We start from the raw sequence: 19,972 nt of genomic DNA on the forward strand, positions 1-19,972 counted from the left end.
TTATGATTTGGGCTTTTAACTTAGATATTAAGAAGCCAATTTCATCATTTTAGAGACATTATTTATAGAGCAATGTTTTCAACTTAAGGGATTAAAAGGTTCTTGTATAGCTCATCAGAATTCCCAATGCTAACATTATCTTCCTGGATCTTTCTGTATCACAAACTTTCAGAAAAAAAAATAAATAAATAAATAAGAAAAATATGAAAGCAAAAGAAGAAACAGATCAGAGATATGCACAATTTCTAAAATACCGGTGATAAATTACCTGATTAAAAATATCTCCTCGTACAGCTTCACAGTCTACTTTGTATTTACAAATCAGGCAAGATGCTGTTGCAAAGGAACCTAAAAAACAACACATGCACTGCTAAAGAAGATTTCTATTTCTTTAAACATACCACAAAGATTATAAAGTTTGACGCCAGAAAAGAGAATGGACACTCCACAGTGGAAACTCAGGGATAAATAATTAAAATACAGACAGAATCCAATCCTCAATTATTGAGATGTTGACATAGTGACACTTCCTAAAGATAGTCTTTCAATGAAATAAACCAATTCCTTGAAAGTTAAAATCTGCAGAGTTGGAAGGTTGTAATTGTATGACCTTAGCTTAATTAACAGTTATACATAAAAAATGTAAGAAAATGGTCTGCTCCTACTTGTTGTTTTAGATTGGAAAGTCTTCTAAATTTCTAAATTCTATACATCTGAATTACCCCGTTCCTTTGGTTTCATAAACTAAACAGGTCATATTTTTCTTACATGAGTTAGTATTACTTTTGTAATCAAAGGAGGTTATTTAGAAGAATTTAATGGAATACAACCACTAAACCTTTTGAAACACAATAGGACATTAAGCTGATATTTTGTACAATTAAGTATCAAGGCCAATAATTATGGTTTAATTTTTTTGCACCCCATTTTTAAAAACTTATCTACAACTAATCAGATAACATGACTAAATTTCCATTTCAGGAAAGCAGCCTACTTTCTAATCCTATTTTTTCCTATAAAACTAAATAAAAGAAATCAATTCTGAGGTTTACTAACCATGACACTGAATTATCCTTTGGATTCCTGCAACCTGTTCCAGTGTATCTATGTTCTGAGTATAGTTCCGAAGTAGTTTTCCTTCCTTATCTGACAAGGCTATGAATTTGTGACAGAGAGATGGTTGGAACTGTCCGGGATATATTTCCTATATAATGCAAAAGGCAGAAAAAAGATTACAGTAAAGAAATAAGTATAATACATGTCACATTTAGGTTTAACCAAAAAACTACCAATTATAGTCCCCCATATATAAATAAATTAAAAAATACATGAGCATCTTAAAGCATCTAGATGGTTGCAACACACACCTACAAAAGGATTGCTGCTGTAATATGCATAAACTCAGCAATTAGTGAACTTGCCCTTTGAAGGAAAAAGTCAACCCATAAGCATCTCTAATAAATATTAACAGGGTTTTTTAATAAAGTCAGAAGAAATACACACCTGAGAATAGATCTAATTTTTTGTTGGCTGCAAATTCAGGGTTTGATGTTTTTGTTTTGTTTTGTTTTGTTTTGTTTTGTTTTAAGAAAAAAGAAAAGTAAGGTGAAATTAAAGATACCAAAGGTATGGTGACTTCTTTTAAAAACTAAAAGGCACTGTCAAACACAATATTAAAAGTTGTTTATTTATCATTCATTATAAATATCAACCTGTTGGAAGTTTAAAGCTAAAGTTTTATTTCCTTACCAAAATTGTTTTCCTTCCACTGCACAGGCACATACTGGTATAGTATAGAGTTGCTCATGAATGCTGAGTTGCTGGATTTTGTGTGTGTGTTTTTCCCCCCAAATAATGCTTCAATGCTGTTTCTTCTTTAAAAACAAAGAATTCAGATATACACATGGCAAAAAGATCAGAGAAAAAGTATCAATTTTGGTCCTCTCAACTTTTGACAGTGTTTTTATTAAATTTCATTTAGTGACTATGGCAAAGGAAGTTTTCTTCTCTACTTTTTTTTTTTAAAGTAGTAATGCTACCTACTTCCTTACCATTCATTACAGCCTCTAACCTACTACAATGCTAACAAAAAATCAGACACAGTTGTTATGTCTGTGGGAATAGGGGACTGGTTGTAGAAATACAGTACATCCATAATAGTGGAGTATGCAGCCATTAAAATGAACGTGAGAGGTCTAGATGTACTGACCTGGAAAATGGTTCAATGGTTCAATGTGAAAAAAGGCAAGTTAGTCACCAGTGTGTAGAGTTTTTTGTTTTGTTATTAAGCAAAAACGGAAATTATATGCACATGTATACAGTAAGTTCATACAAACACCAAGAAGGATGCAAACAAGCTATAAACAGGTGAGGAAACTTTCAACTTCTGACATTATACAAGAAAGTTTAAAAAAAAAAGAAAAAAAAAAAAAAGAAAGTTTAGTAAGATTATAGATGACTTTACTTTTAACCTATTTAATATTTCAAATTTTAAAAAACTAATATTTCAAGTTTTAAAAAAACTACCTACAGGGATACCTTTCAGGTAAATATAATCAGCAGATCTCATTATAACTACCACCCTACATGTCAATATGCTACTGAAAAGGTTATACAAAAATAAGAAATTTTAAAAAAAATTTAAAAAATAAAAAATTCTACCTCACATTCAAATTTTTCTCATGAATTTCATTGACAACATTACAACTTAAGAAACAGAAATGCATATAAAAAGTAGTAACAGTGAAGGGCTTATTTAAGCTATATTTATAAAAAACCGAAAGCCGCATTATGTTTTAAACCACTGCACTTGCATCATGCTATACTAACCACTGTCTTCTCTCCAGGATGCTTTGTTCTAGGACATTTAAAGGATTAATCATCATAGTTATTTTACTAAGCTCTCTCTGGAAATGGTTATTAAAGTATTTTTATTTAAAAAAATATATTTTTACAACAAATATTCTAATATGCTAGGTTACAGAGAAAAATAAGTTCTAAGTTAATAAGCAAAATAAGAATAGCATGCCAAACTCATAACATGAACAAATGACTACCTCCAGAGCAACAAGACTCTACCCTCCTAGTATGAACTTTTCTGTGTCTCCTCATCCCCCATTTCCTTCATAGATACAGATATTCTTTAAAGTAGGCTTCACTGTGCTCACTTTAGCAGCACATATACTAAAGTTGGCTCCACACCCAACACAGGACTTGAACTTTGAACCACCTTGAGATCAAGAGTTGCATGCTCTAATGAGCTAGCCAGGTGCCCCTTCCCCATTCCTTCTTAAAGAGGAAGGTAAGAAACACAAAAATGGGGATCCCCGGGTGGCTCAGCGGTTTAGTGCTTGGTTTAGTGCCTGCATTCAGCCCGGGGCGTGATCCTGGAGATGTGGGATCAAGTCTCACATCCAGCTCCCTGCATGGGGCCTGCTTCTCCCTCTGCCTGTGTCTCTGCCTCTCTCTCTGTCTCTCATGAATAAATGATAAAATCTTTTAAAAAAAAAATGTGTGGGAAAAAAAATGCGTGGGACAGTAGTTCAACTCCACACTCCAGTTTCCCATCATACCTAATCCATAACAGTTCAGGGTAATTTAGCCCTTAACGTTACAAATCAATTCCTGTAGTTGGGGAGAACTTATGAATAACTTATGAATAATTTATCTTATAAGCCTCTATTTTATGTTAGAACCTAAGTGATTTGAATCTTAACTGTTTTCTTTTGAATATACAGTAGACCATGACTGAGTCATTAGATTCAAATACTACATTCAAACTAAGGGATATAATCTGAAATAATGGAAAAGAAATTACCCTGGAAGGACTTTTAACATGGAAACTTCTCCTAAAAATTTTAGGTTACGAGTATTTTATTTATGTAATATTTAAAGATTCTGCTAAAAGACTGTCCTCATGCTCTTACCATGAAGACAGCTAAAAACCAAATGGGCTGGGGATAACTCTCAGATAAAAGTATGAATTGGGTGCCTAGGTGGCTCAGTCAGATAAGCATCTAACTTCAGATCAGGTCATGATCTTAGGGTCCTGGACTCCATGCTCAGCAAAGAGTCTGCTTCTCTCTCTCTCCCTCTGCCTCTCCCCCTAACTCATGCTCACTTGCTCTCTCAAATAAACCTTTAAAAAAAGTCACAAAGGTATGGACTGATCTCCTATGTTTGACATGCTAGCTAGCCCTGTTCTAAGTAAGACAAATCTCAACATCCTAAGTACTATTAGGGTAACAATACAGGGGCAGCCCCGGTGGCACAGCAGTTTAGTGCTGCCTGCAGCCCAGGGTGTGATCCTGGAGACCCTGGATCGAGTCCCAGGTTAGGCTCTCTGCATGGAGCCTGCTTCTCTCTCTGCCTCTCTCTCTCTCTCTTTGTATCTCTATGAATAAATAAATAAAATCTTTAAAAAAAAAAAAAGGATAACAATACAATCACATGGGCTGGGCCATTCTGTTACTGCCCAAGGGGTAACTTATAGATTAGAATGGAAGCAGAACTGGGACCAAATGCTTTAAATGCTATTAAAAAGATGCATTGGGCAGCCCAGTGGCGCAGCGGTTTAGCGCCGCCTGCAGCCTGGGGTGTGATCCTGGAGACCTGGGCTTCCTGTATGGAGCTTGCTTCTCCCTCTGCCGTGTCTCTACCCCCCACCCCTCTCTATGAACAAATAAAATCTTAAAAAATAAAAATAGGGGGATCCCTGGGTGGCGCAGCGGTTTGGCACCTGCCTTTGGCCCAGGGCGTAATCCTGGAGAGCCAGGATCGAATCCCACATCGGGCTCCTGGTGCATGGAGCCTGCTTCTCCCTCTGCCTATGTCTCTGCCCCTCTCTCTCTCTCTCTCTCTCTCTCTCTCTCTCTCTCTCTCTGTGTGTGTGTGTGTGACTATCATAAATAAATAAAAATTTAAAAAAATAATAAAAATAAAAATAAAAAATAAAAAAAAATAAAAAAAAAGGAATGCTTCTACACAAATGTATCCAGAAATAAACACAAGAGAATTAGTTAACTAATAGTTAAACTATTAGTGATCACTTAATGGAAATTTTAGCATGTACCAGGCTTAACACCTTTATTTATGTTATAATGCTTTAGACCAGGCTGAGGACTCGGGTTCTTACATTTTAAAAGGCTGGAAAAGTAAAAAAATATATATATATATGACAGAGTTCCTATATGGTTTACAAAGAAACCTGGTTTACTATCTGGCCCTATACTGGAAAGGTTTGCTGACTCTACTATAGACATATGCATTCCCATTTTGCAAATGAAAAAACCGAAGCACAGAAATAACTTGCCAAAAGTCACAAGAGCCAGTAGGTAGCAGAGTTATCATTCAAATCCAGTTTTGGCAACAAAATATGGCTCTTTATCACTATGACTCTTTATCACTTTACCACTAAAATTCTAGTAAAAGACCGTCTTTTTCAAATTTGATCCCTCAAAATTTTCTGATTTCTCTTTTAAGCTAATAGGCACCACTATTATGTACTGCAAGCTAGTCCTGTAAAACCAGTCTAGGAAATACACTTCATTGTGCACATCTTCATGGGATTACTGCAACCTGGAATTCCAATCACCAACTAACATAAAAAGTCTTCAAATATACATGATGTATCCACAAATCAGTAGCAAAAAGAAAAGCATCCCAGCTTTTCTAGAAAAAGAACAACTACGAATAGGCAACTCAAAAATACACATGTGGCCAGTAGTAAAAAGTAGTCCTCTACACTAATAAACCACAATAAAACAGTAGTACAAGAAGACGCTCATTTTTATTTATTAAACTGATAGTTTTAACTGCCTTAAAAACAACTCTAGATATCCACTAACAGGAAACTGACTAAATATATTGTAGTATAACTATTATACTATGCAGCCTTATCGTAAAAATGAGGTGTACCGGGGTGCCTGGGTGGTTCAGTCGGTTAAGCATCTGCCTTCAGCTCAGGTCATGATCTCAAGAGTCCTAGGATCGAGCCCCTCATGGGGCTCCCTGCTCAGCAGGGAGTCTGCTTCTCCCTCTGCCTGTGCTCTCTAATAAATAAGATCTTTAAAAATAATAATAATAATGTATATCTGTTAAGTGCCATTATGAAACTATTTCCAAGATTATTAAGCAGGGAATAAAAAGCAAAGTAGAGAAAAAGGTGTATGATTCAGTTGGTAATTATTTTCAAAATACTGGAAACCTACAAATAATGCCCCTCACCTATATATACAAACAAGTTTACTTCTTTTTTTTTTTTCCTGGAAGGAAACCCAAGAAATTATCTTACCATGGTAATCTCTGAAGAGATTAGAGGTAGAGAAGACTGAAGGGGGAGGCCAACTAACATGTTTTGTACTGTTAGAATTTCTTAAACCAGGGGATCCCTGGGTGGCTCAGCGGTTTGGCACCTGCCTTCAGCTCAGGGTGTGATCCTGGAGTCCCAGGATCGAGTCCCACATCAGGCTCCCTGTGGAACCTGCCTCTCCCTCTCTCTGTCTCTGTCTCTCATGAATGAATAAATAAAATCTTTAAAAAAAAAAAAAAAGAATGTATACACACATGTGCTTTTCTTTAAAGTATTTTAATGCTAATAGTGTACTATGGAGGGTTTTTGGGGTATGTAGGGGAGAGGGGCATGCTAAAAATCAGCCTTCTAAAACACTTTTTTTTTTTTAAGATTTTATTTATTCATGAGAGACACAGAGAAAGAGAGAGGCAGAGACACAGGCAGAGGGAGAAGCAGGCTCCACGCAGGGAGCCCAACGTGGGACTTGATCCTTTGACTCCAGGATCAAGCCCTGAGCTGAAGGCAGACCCCCAACCGCTGAGCCACCCAGGCATCCCAAAACACTTCTGATAGTATATTTTATTCTACCTTTCCAGGTAGCAGTGAGTCAAAACCCTTAGCAACTGCACTTTCAGGAATTTTTCCTAACAACATTGGAAACACACCAAAAAGGACAATCACAGCAACACTATTTACAATAAAAGAAAGTAGGAAACACCCAAAATACACATTTGTAGAATTACAGTACCATTGATGAACATTATCACCATTATAATATCTGACAGAAAAAGTTCATTAAATACAAAGATTACAAATCCAAAGCAGTAGGCAAAAGAGCCCATTCATATAGCTATATACATCCAGGTATAAAACTATAGATGCATTTATACATATGTAACCTACATACATATAGGTATTATCCCTGTCTTCAGATGAATGGGACTATATGGCTTTTTCTGACTTGCATTTTTTGATTTTTAGGTAATGAACTGGTTTTAAGACTCCTTAACTTTTTAACTACAGGTTTTAAGATTCCATAACTTTATCTGGTATGTTTACACATTATCAATAAAGCAGTAATTAACTGAATAAAATTTAAAGATGTTTGGAAGTAAGTTAATAAAATTCAGTTTAATCTCTCCCTCTACTTTTTCTTGACTTTTAATCACTTTAGGGTAAAGGCATTCACTGAATTCAATATGGGATAACATCTATATTCTCTGAACACAGTCCTTTTCAACAACAAAGTTATTTGTATATTCTCAGTTTCACCTTGACTCTTAATACAGCCACTCCTTTCTAACCGTATCAGTGAATTATTTTGCAGACTCCGGAGAACCACGACCACAACTCACTATCAATCCAAATCCTTACCATGCAGGAGGATAATGGTTCAGAACATGGTTATACAGCTTTAATGTTAGGCTTAATTTTTCCTTATATACCAGGATTCAAAGAGATAAACCACAGGTAGGCACACTGTATAAAACAGTGGTGCTCAAAGAGGAAACAATTTTACAGGGGACATTTGGGCAATGTCTGGAGGCATTTTTCTGAGTGTCAAGACTGGGTGTGACAGTGTTATTAAACACATTTAGTGGGAAAAGGCCAGGAATGCTGCTAGATATCCTACAATGCATAGGACAGCTCCTGACGGCAAAGAATTATCCATCCCAAAATGTCAATTGGGTAAGAAACTACTCTAATGGGCCAATGATCTCTTCAACACACTTTTCCTTTACTTCGAATTTCCCCTCTAAATGAAATGTTTTTTCTCAATAATTATAAATAATCATTGCCTCAATACATGTGTAGAAACTCCTTCCTTCCAAAATGTCTAAATTTCACCAGTAATATTTACTCTTTTCATGGTGTCATATTAAATTCACTAACAGGCCAAAATCATAAACCATCTTTATGAACTTTCTTCCCATTTAGAGAAACTGGAAAAAAATTTTAGGTTATAAGTATTTTATTTATGTAATATTTAAAGATTCTAGATGCCTGGGTGGCTCAATGGTTGAGCATCTGCCTTTGGTTCAGGGCGTGATCCCAAGATCTGGGATCGAGTCCCACATCGGGCTGCGGGCATAGGGCCTGCTTCTCCCTCTGCCTGTGTCTCTGCCTCTCTCTCTCTCTGTGTTCTCTATGAATAAATAAATAATTTTTAAAAAAAATAAAAATAAAGATTCTAGTAAAAAACTGTGGAATATTTATACAGTCTCCTCATTCTCCATTTCTGTAAATGATCTCTCATTTTTTGTCCTTATTTCCCCTTAAGCTTTTCCTATTATTCATTTTTAGGCCAAAATTAACTCAGTCTGTTACCATTACTATCAATGTTAAGTGCTACTTCGAGACCTAAAAGCTTTTGTTTAGACAGTTCCTAACGTGAGAATTAAAGTATAACAATTCTATATGAGTAGCAGTTACAAAGGTTAACATATTTGGCTCTCAACATAACAATGAACACTCAATCATGCAGAATTAAACTTCTATAAACAAAACTGAAAAAGGATGTACTTTAAGTGACTCAACTTTTTTTCACTTCATTAACTAAATAGACAAATTCTTAAAACTTTTATAGAAGAGAAAAATGCTGCCCCTCCAAACTTCTCCCAGGTGGCATGAAAGATGTATATAGGTGATTAAAAACATTATAACTGTTAATAACAGTGTGCCATTTTTACTATAACTCACTTATTTTCTCTTATGCAGTCTAGATTTCAGGTAGGTGCATTTTTTTAAGTTCCTCCTACAGTTTGTCTTTAGCAGAGTAATTCTGAATTGCTTCTACAGATTCTTCCATGTCCAAGCTAGTTTAAGCTAAACTGAATACTCAGTTTGGACATTAGACAACTAAGGTTTCTTACCCTTGCTGTTTCAATTCTCAGTTACCACATTTTTCCAAGTATCAGGTTACTACTTTACTAGGCAATTTAATATATACTTAAGGAAAAAAGCTAAGTGAGTTTGGGCAACATGCTTCTTCTCAGAACACAGAATTTACAGCATAAATCTAGTAAGCATTATATAAATGTACCAGTGAATCAACTTTTATCATCAAATAATAAGATCAAAGTAATTTCTAGTTACTTGCTGGCCTTCTAAGGGTTGATTCCACTAACTAGAGCTATTAAGTAAATGACCTAGGTCCAATTCAAGAAACCTAGAATTATGTGGTATTTCATTGTTCTTCAAAAATCGTGTACTACCACTAGCAGTGAAATGTTAAACTTTTCTGAGTTATATAAAAAGACTATATGGTGGGCATCCCCCGTGGCGCAGCAGTTTAGCACTGCCTGCAGCCTGAGGTGTGATCCTGGAGACCCAGGATCAAGTCCCACATCTGGTTCCCTGCATGGAGCCTGTTTCTCCCTCTGCCTGTGTCCTGCCTCTCATTCTCTGTGTTTCTATGAATAAATAAATAAAATCTTTAAAAAAAAAAAAAAAAAAAAAACAAAACAGAGATTACAACCTTTATGATTCATAAAAAATATTAAAAATCAAAGTGCTGTTAATTTCATATGGTCTACTAATCTCTAAAATAGCCTGAACGATACAAAGGCCACTACTAAAATGCAAACTTGAAAGATAGAAGTAGTCTCTTCTTTAAAAATAAGCCCAATCCTAAAATGAAATGTAACTGATAGAGTCTCTTCTGGGAATAAGAAAATTCTGACTGAAATGACTTTATTTCAATGATCTTACTCTACCACAGTCCTACTACCCAATTTACTAGACCATGAATGGTAAACGTAAGAAGCCCCAATGCAAATAGAATACATTTTCATGAGAGAAAGCCAAAGAATAACTAGAAGATTTCATAGTACCTTTGCAAACTTGAAGAATGGTCTTGGATCCTTTCTGAAATATTCAATGTCAAACATTGCTTGAGGATCTGGAAGGTCTGGGAAGTCTATTGCAAGGCGAGCATAAATACCATCTCTTGACCTGAAGTCAGGTATTCCACAAGAAACAGAAACCTGAAATATGCATGGCATAATTTGTACAATTAAATCTTCTATCTCTACGTTTATAATTACTACTTCTTTCATCATATAATTAGGGAAGAATTGAAAAATATTTTGCTTTAAAACTTGAGGGAACAAAAATACTGCCCTACTCCAATTTATTTTTTTTCCCCTACTCTAATTTCAAATTCAAATCTAACAAACACCAAAAAGCACTATAATGAAATCCACCATATTTTCCAATCATAATGGGCTAAGGAATTTTAAGTCAGGCTAATTTTTTTTCTGGCTAATTTTAAACCTTTAAGCATTTAATCAATGAATTAAAGCAACTGCAATTTGAGAACAGAGTAAATAAACCATTTCAAAATATAACTACAAAGCAGGCAAGATTTTCTATCAGTCACATATTTTTTTTTCTATCAGTCACATATTTGCAAAAACAAAAATGTAGAACCCTGACCAGATGACTACTTCAAGAATATTAAATTCCTGTATTTTCTTTAAAAACTCTATTGTACAATAATTTTTTTAAATATTCTATTTATTTATCCATGAGAGACACAGAGAGGCAGACTCAGGCAGAGGGAGAAGCAGGAGGCTCCATGCAGGGAGCCCAATGTGGGACCCGATCCCCAAACTCCAGGAGCCGTGAGCCAAAGGCAGATGCTTGAACGCCGAGCCACCGAGGCGTCCCCGGTATTTTAATTTTGTTTTTCTTTTTTTTTTAGTATTTTAATTCTTAACTGACATTTCAAATAGGAATTTCAGAAGTCAACTAACTTATTGTTTCACAATTTTATCAGTTGACTCCACTCTGACCTCAGATAAAACTAATTTGTCTAAATCACATCTGGAAAAAAAATAAATAAATCACATCTGGGAACAAAGCAGAACTATTCTTGATAATCATTTATGATTAAATAGCACTCTGCCTTAACTCAAAATGGCAAAATGCAGGACTGAATTTTACTCCAACAATCACCCTAGGTCACTAACACGTAACATATTCTGTATTCAACACACAATGGCCCTAGGTAGTTAAGTACAAACCCAAAGTGAGGCCAATGCCCACACCACCTTAGATTAAAATGGGGGTTGGGGGGGTGGGCAGCCCTGGTAGCTCAGAGGTTTAGCGCCGCCTTCAGCCCAGGGCCTGATCCTGGAGAGACCCAGGATGGAGTCCCACATCAGGCTCCCTGCATGGAGCCTGCTTCTCCCTCTGCCTGTGTCTCTGCCTCTCTCTCTCTGTGTCTCTCATGAATAAATAAATAAAACCTTTAAAAAATAGTAATAAATAAAATAAAATAAAATAAAAAATATAAATAAAATAAAATTAAATTAAAATAAATAAAATAAAAATAAAATAAAATAAAATAAAATAAAATAAAATAAAATAAAAGGGGGGGCAGCCCGGGTGGCTCAGCGATTTAGCGCCTGCCTTCAGCCCAGGGTGGGATGCTGGAGACCCGGGATCGAGTCCTGCTTCAGGCTCCCTGCATGGAGCCTGCTTCTCCCTCTGCCTGGGTCTCTGCCTCTGTGTCTCTCATGAGTAAATAAATAAAATTTAAAAAAAAAAAAAAAAAAGGAGAGGCAGGAACCTGTTGCCTTTCCAACTTATTTACTTGTCAACACTAATTAGGTTCCTGGTTTCCCCCAGAAAGATGGAACAAAGACCCAATTTTTCCAGCAGACCCTGATCCAGTTTATGCAAACCGAATTCCCTGCATCTCCTTTAGGAGCTGTAGCAGAATACTATAAGTAAAAAACCCTTCCCTAACTCCATGTACTGTTAACAAACAGAAATACTTCCTAAGTTTGTTGCAGAAGTTTTTAAAGAAATGAACCAATTTAACAACTGCCGCAGCACTTTTCATGGTTTCCAAACGCAAATTCCCATTATGTTAGGATAAATTCTTCTAAACAAAAAATGTTTCTGACTTGGAAAAGGCTAAGAAAAAAATCACACACCACCTCGCCCTTTTACTAGTGTTTTATTACATCTTACATACCCCAGCTCCAGTTAGAACTATTATTTTTTTGCACTCTTGCAGTAATTTCACAGCATCTTCAATTGTATTAATATCTTTTCTTTTCTTCCTTTTTGGTGGTTCTGAAAGGATATTAATAACAATCTGCCACAGTGTCATATCATCCAATTCAGGTGGAGGAATTGTTTCTGGTAGTAAATCTTTAAGAATTGTTCGTGGATCTGTGCCAATCATGAGATGTTGCTGAACAAAAGTATATGGACCTACATAAAGAGAGAAAAGAATTAGATCTAATCCACCTTTAAGTCATTCAAAAATCTCATTTTTTTCCTAAAGTAATGAATTAGCAATCTTTAGTTTTTTTGCAAGGAAAATGAAATACATGGGTATTTCATTTTTCAGAGCTAGTGATTACTCTCTCCCAAGGAAATTAGGGAGATCAAATCAAGAGTTGTACCTGCCCTTAGAGCTCTTAAATCCAGCCTCTTCTCTCCTGTTTCTAAAAATAAAACTATAATTTACTCTTCAGATCATTTAATATTTTCTTTCAAAAAAATATTTGTCATGTGATACTTAAAAATTTAGTATGTTAAGTTGATTTGGGTCAAAAGACTACAACACTAATTATTCAAATACTGGTAATAATCACCTTCATTTACTAAGTAATTAATGTCTGGAAGTGTCAGTTATTAATTCACATAAGTCTTCCCTGAAATATGAAATAACGATCATGTACCCGTATAGGGGTGCTCTAATCACTTAATTTTAGTAGGTTTTTTTTTAACATTCCATCAAAATTTCTACTTAATCTTGTCTATTGCAAATAACAGCTTTATAGCTGCCTTTCTAATAGATTCCTTTTGTTTTTGACTATTGTAATATTTAGAACCTCTAGTACAATATTGAATAAGAGAAAAAACCTACCAGAATTAAATTTCTATGGCTAAGATCTAGAATACACACTAATAACAGAGTGTGTACAAAATAGTTCTACAAATCAGTTTTACCATAGAATACACACTAATAACAGTGTGTACAAAATAGTTCTACAAATCAGTTTTACCAATCAATAAAGGAAAAGGTACCAGTCCCAAAAGCCCACAGGAAATCTATACATAATTACTTTTTAAAATTTTCCAGTAACAATCTTTTTTTCTTCCAGTAACAATCTTTAATTTGATCTTAACCCATCTCCCAAAATGACATACCGATGTTTTGAGTATTAATTTTTACCCTGAAATTTTTTAGTTTCCTAGTTTCAGAAAACCAAAAATAAAGTGAACATTACAGACACTAAGGAGGAACTAATCACCACTGTTTAAAGAGTCAAGGTACTTTTAAAAGAAGAAGAGCACATTAAGAAAAAGACCATTCTCAGGAAAAGAAAAGAAAAAGAAAGAAAGAGACCATTTTCAATATGATCATGTTATAACTTTGGTATAAAAATCTCATGGTGTTCTCTACTTCAAAATACTTTCCCATTTCAACAACATACTTAATATTGAGCACAAACTGTGGGCCAGGCACTTTGCTAAATACTGACAAAACACTATACCAGTCAAAAATCCCTGCCCCTGTGGGGCTTACATTCTAGTACAGGAAATAACAAGAAATGTTTAAGACACAGAGCTTATTAAAAAGTGATTAAGGGGCAGCCTGGGTGGCTCAGCGGTTTAGCACAGCCCAGGGCCTGATCCTGGAGACCCGGGATCGAGTCCCATGTCAGGCTCCCTGAATGAAGCCTGCTTCTCTGCCTCTCTCTCTCCCGTGTATTTTCATGAATAAAGAAATAAAATCTTTTAAAAAAAAAGTGATTAAGTATTAAGGGGAAAAAAAAGACTTGAATTGAGAGAGTGCAAGATACGGCTGGAGAAAAAGCACTCCACACAGAGAGGTACAAGTGAAAAGAACTGGGGTGTGAGAAGGACCTGATTGAGAAATACCAGAGGCCAGCTTCCAGGGGCTTATTAAACTGTTTAAAACCAAAAAGAACAAAGTACTAGACCTTCCGTAGAAACACAAGCTGACACTAAATCTCAAGAAGCACCTAAAAACCTCATCAAGTTATAAGGGTACAGAAAACTGTATTTTTAATTGACATAAAAAAATACAAAAAAGAAAAAGACATTATTCTCTAAAGCTCTGAAACTGTACCTATCCGGGGTCTTGGAGTCCAGTCACTAGAGCTTGCATGTGAGGCTCTATCATCCTCATCACTTTCACAGGAATGAAAACCGTTGGTGATTATTTCATCATCAAACAGAAGGTTATCTGCAAAAGAAACCAAAGTAACTAAAGGCTGATGAAATAATCTGCCTCTAAAATGTATACAGATCTGGGTACCCCGGGTGGCTCAGCGGTTTAGCGCCACCTTCAGCCCAGGGCGTGATCCTGGAGACCCAGGATCGAGTCCCGCGTCGGGCTCCCTCCAAGGAGCCGGCTTCTCCCTCTGCCTGTGTCTCTGCCTCTCTCTCTCATGAATAAATAAAATCTTTAAAAATAAAATAAAATGTATACAAATCTGTAACAGTTATGATGCAATGACTTTCACTGAATAAACCACTGAACATTCATTCATAGTACCTAGGTTAAAAACCGCCTACTGGGTCAGCTTGCACGATTCTAAGAGCCATATATCCTCTTCTTTACACATTCTGCACAGAATCTTAAAACTTTCAGCTCATGAAAATCTAGAAATAAGTTAGGTTTACTTAATCAAAACACAGAGTAATAATCTAAACTGAACTTATTGATCACAAGTAATGGGTATTCATGAAACTGGTCAAAAATGTAACAGAAATCATTCAAATTCATGACAATTATTTGCCCTTCTCTTACATAATACTAGACTTCCAAAGATATATTTGCATTATTCGTTTCCCATATTAAACTGTTTACAGAAATCAATAAGTGATTTACTAATCAAGAACTTAATGCACTTCTATGATCAAATGCTCCAGATTGAATTTACTGGTAAAGACGAACATCCACGACAGAAACTCCTCAGACTGAAAAATATGAAAACTCTCAAAGATGGTATGACATACACAACACATCTGCTTTAACATAACAACAAAAAAAATCAGTTTGTGTTTCAGGGTTATCAGATACGCACATACACGCAAAATTATATCTAATCTAAAAAACATTCTAAGTATATAGAATTAGGAAAAAAAGTACTATTGGGGCGCCTGGATGGCTCAGTTGGTTGAGAGTCCACCTTTGGCTCAGGTCGTGATCCCGGGGTCCTGGGATCAGGTCCCCATCATGCTCCCCGCAGAGAACCTGCTTTTCCCTCTATGTCTCTGCCTCTCTATCTCTCTCATGAATAAATACAATCTTATATTTTAAAAAAAGAAAAGAAAAAAGCCTACTTAACTAGTCTTAAAGTACTATCACTCTCCCAAAACGCAGCATTAATCGCAACATTTCAGAAATTTAGCGATGCTTCTCAAATTTTGTGGGTTATGACTTTAGAAAGAGCTTTGCTCCTTAAAATTTAAAAATAAAGGCCCTCAAAAAAAAAAAAGCCGTGAATTGCACAGGTGTATCAGTTTGCAAAGACAACTGCAAAAGGCTGATGAAAAGGGACGGGCAAAAGTTGCAGACTTACGTGTGCAAGGAAGCGGGGGTACGGAAAAGCGAAAGATGTTAAACAAAGGCAATAAGCTAAGAGAGTAGGTAGGAGGAGAGAGAAACTTACTTTAAAACCAACTGCGGGAGCTTCGCGGCCCGGCGGCTGCGCAAAGCGCAAAGCCGCGCAGGCGGGCGGCGGAGGGAGGGAAAAAGGGAGCGGAGGGAGGGGGTGCGCGGGCCGCTCCCGCAGCCCGGCCGGCAGCCGGGGAGGAGCGCAGCCGAGGCCCGCGGAGGGAAGGGGGCGCCGCAGGCCAGACCTGAGCCCCCAGCCGGCCCCCCGGAGCCCCCAAGGCCCTACACCACAAGGGGCCCCGAGAGAGGGAGGAGGGGATGCGCAGTCCCAGCCGCCCGCGCCCTGCGCACCTCGGTACCCAATCGCCGCCGCCGCCGCCGCCTCTTCCTCCTCTTCGCCCTCGTCGTCGTCGTCGTCGTCGTCGTAGAAGTCGTCGGCCGGCGGCGGCTCGCGGGAGAGGCCCTGTAGGCCCGGCCCATTGTCTCCTTCTCCGGCCGCCGCCGCCGCCGCCGCCTGGGCCTCCCGCTCCCCGCCCGCCGCCGCCTCCCGCCACAGCGCCGCGGCCGCCGCGGGGCAGCCCCCGGTCGCCGCCGGCACCTCGCGCTCAGGGGCCGCCCCGCCGGGCTCGCCTGGGCTCCGCCCCAGGCCAGGACAGTCTCTCCGCGGCCTCTTGCGGAGCGGCTCCCCGGCGGGCGGCGACGCGGCCTCCCTCTCGGCCGCCACCGCCGAGGGGGAGCCGCTGGGCTGAAGGGCGAGCGCCGCCTCGTCCGCCATCTTCCAACTGCCTCTCTGGCCCTCCTCCCTCGCCTCCTCTGCTCCCGCTCGACTCGCGGCACTGGCGCCCCCGCGGCTCCGGCTGCGGGAGATTTAAACCCCGTCACGTGACCCGGCCTCGTCGCCCCCGCCCTCCCGCCGCTCCCGCCACCCACGCGGGCCGGACCACAACACGGCGGGTCACGTGGCGGGCGGAGGCGGCGTGGGCTGGGAGGAAGCGCGGCCCCACCCCTCTGCGGCAGGCTCCCGGCCGCTTTCCGAAACCGGCCTCGCGTCGCTGTCGCCCGGCCGGCCCAAGTTTTTGGTTCACCCTGCGAGTTTCCACTGAAGTCTGAAGCGCACGGCTTGCTTGCTTTAGCCTTTTCTAGGTTTAAGGTAAAGGGTTAAAACTTAGTTCCTGAGAAACGATGAGGAATGAAGCTGGCCAAGGCCGAGCTTCGCACGCTGGATAGTCGCGTCCCCCAGCGTAAGTAGAGGATAAGAGAGTTCACTCCTCACCCTCACGCCAGTGTGGCAGCTCCTCTTGGCTCCTTTTCCTACTTCTTGCTCCTGTCTCCAGCTGACTGCCCTCCCCCCCCCCATCACTTGTAGGGTGGTGTAAATTGTCATCCTTAAAGGCATGTGCTCCCCCTGAAAACCCCTGACCTGGGGCGCTGGGGATCAGCCTGTTTGTTTTCTGGCACCACCTGGGCTCCAAAGGTGTCTTGAATTCCTTTCTCTGAACGCATCGGGTCAAGTGGGCCATACGCAGAGAGCAGAATGAACATGACTTGGCGGGTCTATGCTTGGGACTTTGGGTTGGAATTTGAGATTCTTACCTACTAGCATGAGCAACTTAGCCTTTCTATAGGCAATGTTCTCATCTTTAAAATGGTAACATTTGTAGGGTTGTAAGACCTATACTGATAAGCTATAAGATAGATATAAAGTGAGGAGTACCTAGGAGCTCAAAAATACCAGTCCATGAATGAATGAATGAATGAAGTTCCTTGCATACTAGAAGCCCTTCTACTTTCCACTTTCCTGAAATTCCAGAGCACTGTCACTCTACATCTAGCCTTAACTAAAGACTCCAATAATACATGGCAGATCTAGAGCCAATATTTGGTAGGGCATCTACCACCTGTGCAGTGTGGCCTTAGGACTATCTAAAGGAAAAAAAACTGGGGATCCCTGGGTGGCTAAGTGGTTTAGCGCCTGCCTTCTGCCCAGGGTATGTGATCCTGGGGCCCGGGGATAGAGTCCTGCATCGGGTTCCCTGCATGGAGCCTGCTTCAACCCTCTGCCTGTCTCTGCCCCCCACCCCCCCACCTCTCTCTCTCTATCATGAATGAATAAATAAAATCTTTTTTAAAAATTAAAAAAAAAAAACTGCCTAAAGGACCTCTCCAAGTTTATAGTAAACCATGGGGCCTGCCTATACTGAGCCAATTGTGAAAATTTAGGCAAGCAACTTATTTCCTTTCTTAAAAAAAAAAAAAAGAATTACTTATTTGAGAGAGGGCGTGTGCTTAAAAGGGAGCAGAGCAGGGCCAGCAACAGAGGGAGAGTGAAAAGCAGGTTCCCTGCTGAGCAGGGAGCCCAACAGGAAGCTAGATCCCAGGACCCTGGAATCATGACCTGAGCCACCCAGGGCACCCTGTTTCTTCATTCTTTAAAAAAAAAGAAAAGAAAAAAAGAATGTTGGAAATGTATCTCTAAGGTCCCATCCAAATCCAAAAGTTGGGGATGCCTGGGTAGTTTGGTTAAGCCTCTGACTCTTGGTTTCTGCTCAGGTCTTGATTTCAGGGTGGTGAGATACAGCCAGCCCTACCTGGGGCTCCCCACTCCGTTGGAGGAGGCTTGAGATTCTCTTCCTCTGCCCCTTCCTAGCTCACTGGTGCTGGTGCTCACATATGTGTTTGCTTGTGCTCTCTCTCCCTCCCTAAAATAAATAAATCTTTAAATAAATAAATTTTTAAAAAATCTTTAAATCCAAAAGTCGTTGCACTTCAAATTAAACTGAGAAACTTTCCATACTAGTCACTTTTCATTTCCAACAGTGATCCCTTTTGTTCTTGAAGCCCTGGAATCATATTTGAAGTGTTCCTTCAGATTGATGCCTTCTAACCAATTGGTGACTGAATCTTCCCTCCAACACTCTCCCCAATTCCTAACTACATAGGCACCTCACCATTCCTGGCTGATACTCTTCAGTACATGTTCTCTACTTTCTCTTCCTTACCCTATAAAATATTTCATAAATTGATTCTCAACCACATTGGTGGGAATGTAATATATGAAATGTTTAGAGTCAGTATCCCATCAAAATTGGGAGAAAATTTGGGGTACTTGGCTGGCTCAGTTAACAGAGCATGTAACTCTTAATCTTGGGATTTTTTTTTTTTTAGATTTTATTTATTTATTCATGAGAGATACACAGAAAGAGAGGCAGAGACATAGGCAGAGGGAGACACAGGCTCCCTGATGTGGGACTCAATCATTGGACCCCGGGATCACCCCCTGAGCTAAGGCAGATGCTCAACTGCTGAGCCACCCAGGCATTCCTAATCTTGAGGTTCTGAGTTTAAGCCCCAGCTTGGGTGTAGAGATTACTTAACAACAAGAACAACAAAAACCTACAAAATAAAACAATTTATGTTTAAAAAAATTGAGAGAGTTCACCGGGGTGGCTCAGGTCATGATCCCAGGGTCCTGGGATCTAGCCGCATGTCAGGCTCCCTGCTCAGTGGAGCTCTGCTCCCTGCTCTTGCTCTTTCTAGCTATCTCTGTCTCTCTCTCAAATAAATAAATACAATATCTAAAAAAATAAAATATACATTTGACTATCCAAAAATTTAAAATATGTTCAAATTTATTAGAAGTCAGAGATGCAAGTAAAGTGAGGTACCATTTTTCACTTCTTAATAGGTAAATCAAACAAATTTTATTGTTACCATCTATTGCTTACCAAGCTATGGAGAAACTGATACTCTCATAGGTGTGCATTGCTATCAGAGTATCAGTGTATATTATGATCTTTTTATTATTTTTTTATTTTTTAAAGATTTTATTTATTCATTCATGAGAGACACACAGAGAGAAAGGCAGAGACACAAGGCAGAGGGAGAAACAGGCTCCATGCAGGGAGCCTGACCCCGGGTCTCCAGGACCACACCCTGGGCCAAAGGCAGCGCTAAACCCCTGAGCCACCCGGGCTGCTCCTGATCTTTTTTTTTATTCAATAATTACCCCTTATTTTTAAAACCTCTATATACCTATACACAAACCTATTTATAAGCCCTATTTATAA

At 38.9% G+C, this 19,972-nt stretch overlaps 1 protein-coding gene across 3 annotated transcripts in view; it reads right to left on the reverse strand.

The window, feature by feature from the left end:
• SIRT1 (sirtuin 1) overlaps positions 1 to 16,746 on the reverse strand; it is a 30,831-nt gene extending 14,085 nt beyond the window's left edge. Inside the window, exons 1-6 of one of the 3 annotated variants that reach the window (XM_055324904.1) lie at positions 16,257 to 16,746; positions 14,412 to 14,528; positions 12,279 to 12,520; positions 10,126 to 10,278; positions 1,057 to 1,204; positions 269 to 348 (exon numbers count right to left, since the gene is read on the reverse strand). In XM_055324904.1, coding sequence (XP_055180879.1) covers positions 269 to 348; positions 1,057 to 1,204; positions 10,126 to 10,278; positions 12,279 to 12,520; positions 14,412 to 14,528; positions 16,257 to 16,680 — 1,164 coding nt within the window. In that variant the 5' untranslated portion in view covers positions 16,681 to 16,746. Of the gene's footprint in view, positions 1 to 268; positions 349 to 1,056; positions 1,205 to 1,749; positions 1,877 to 10,125; positions 10,279 to 12,278; positions 12,521 to 14,411; positions 14,529 to 15,960; positions 16,166 to 16,256 lie in introns of those variants that run through there. The other 2 variants (XM_055324905.1, XM_055324906.1) reach the window with 2 other exon arrangements.
• Positions 16,747 to 19,972: the final 3,226 nt, after the last annotated feature.

This window comes from Nyctereutes procyonoides, unplaced genomic scaffold (genome assembly GCF_905146905.1).
Source record: "Nyctereutes procyonoides isolate TBG_1078 unplaced genomic scaffold, NYPRO_anot_genome, whole genome shotgun sequence".
Lineage (NCBI taxonomy): Eukaryota > Metazoa > Chordata > Mammalia > Carnivora > Canidae > Nyctereutes > Nyctereutes procyonoides.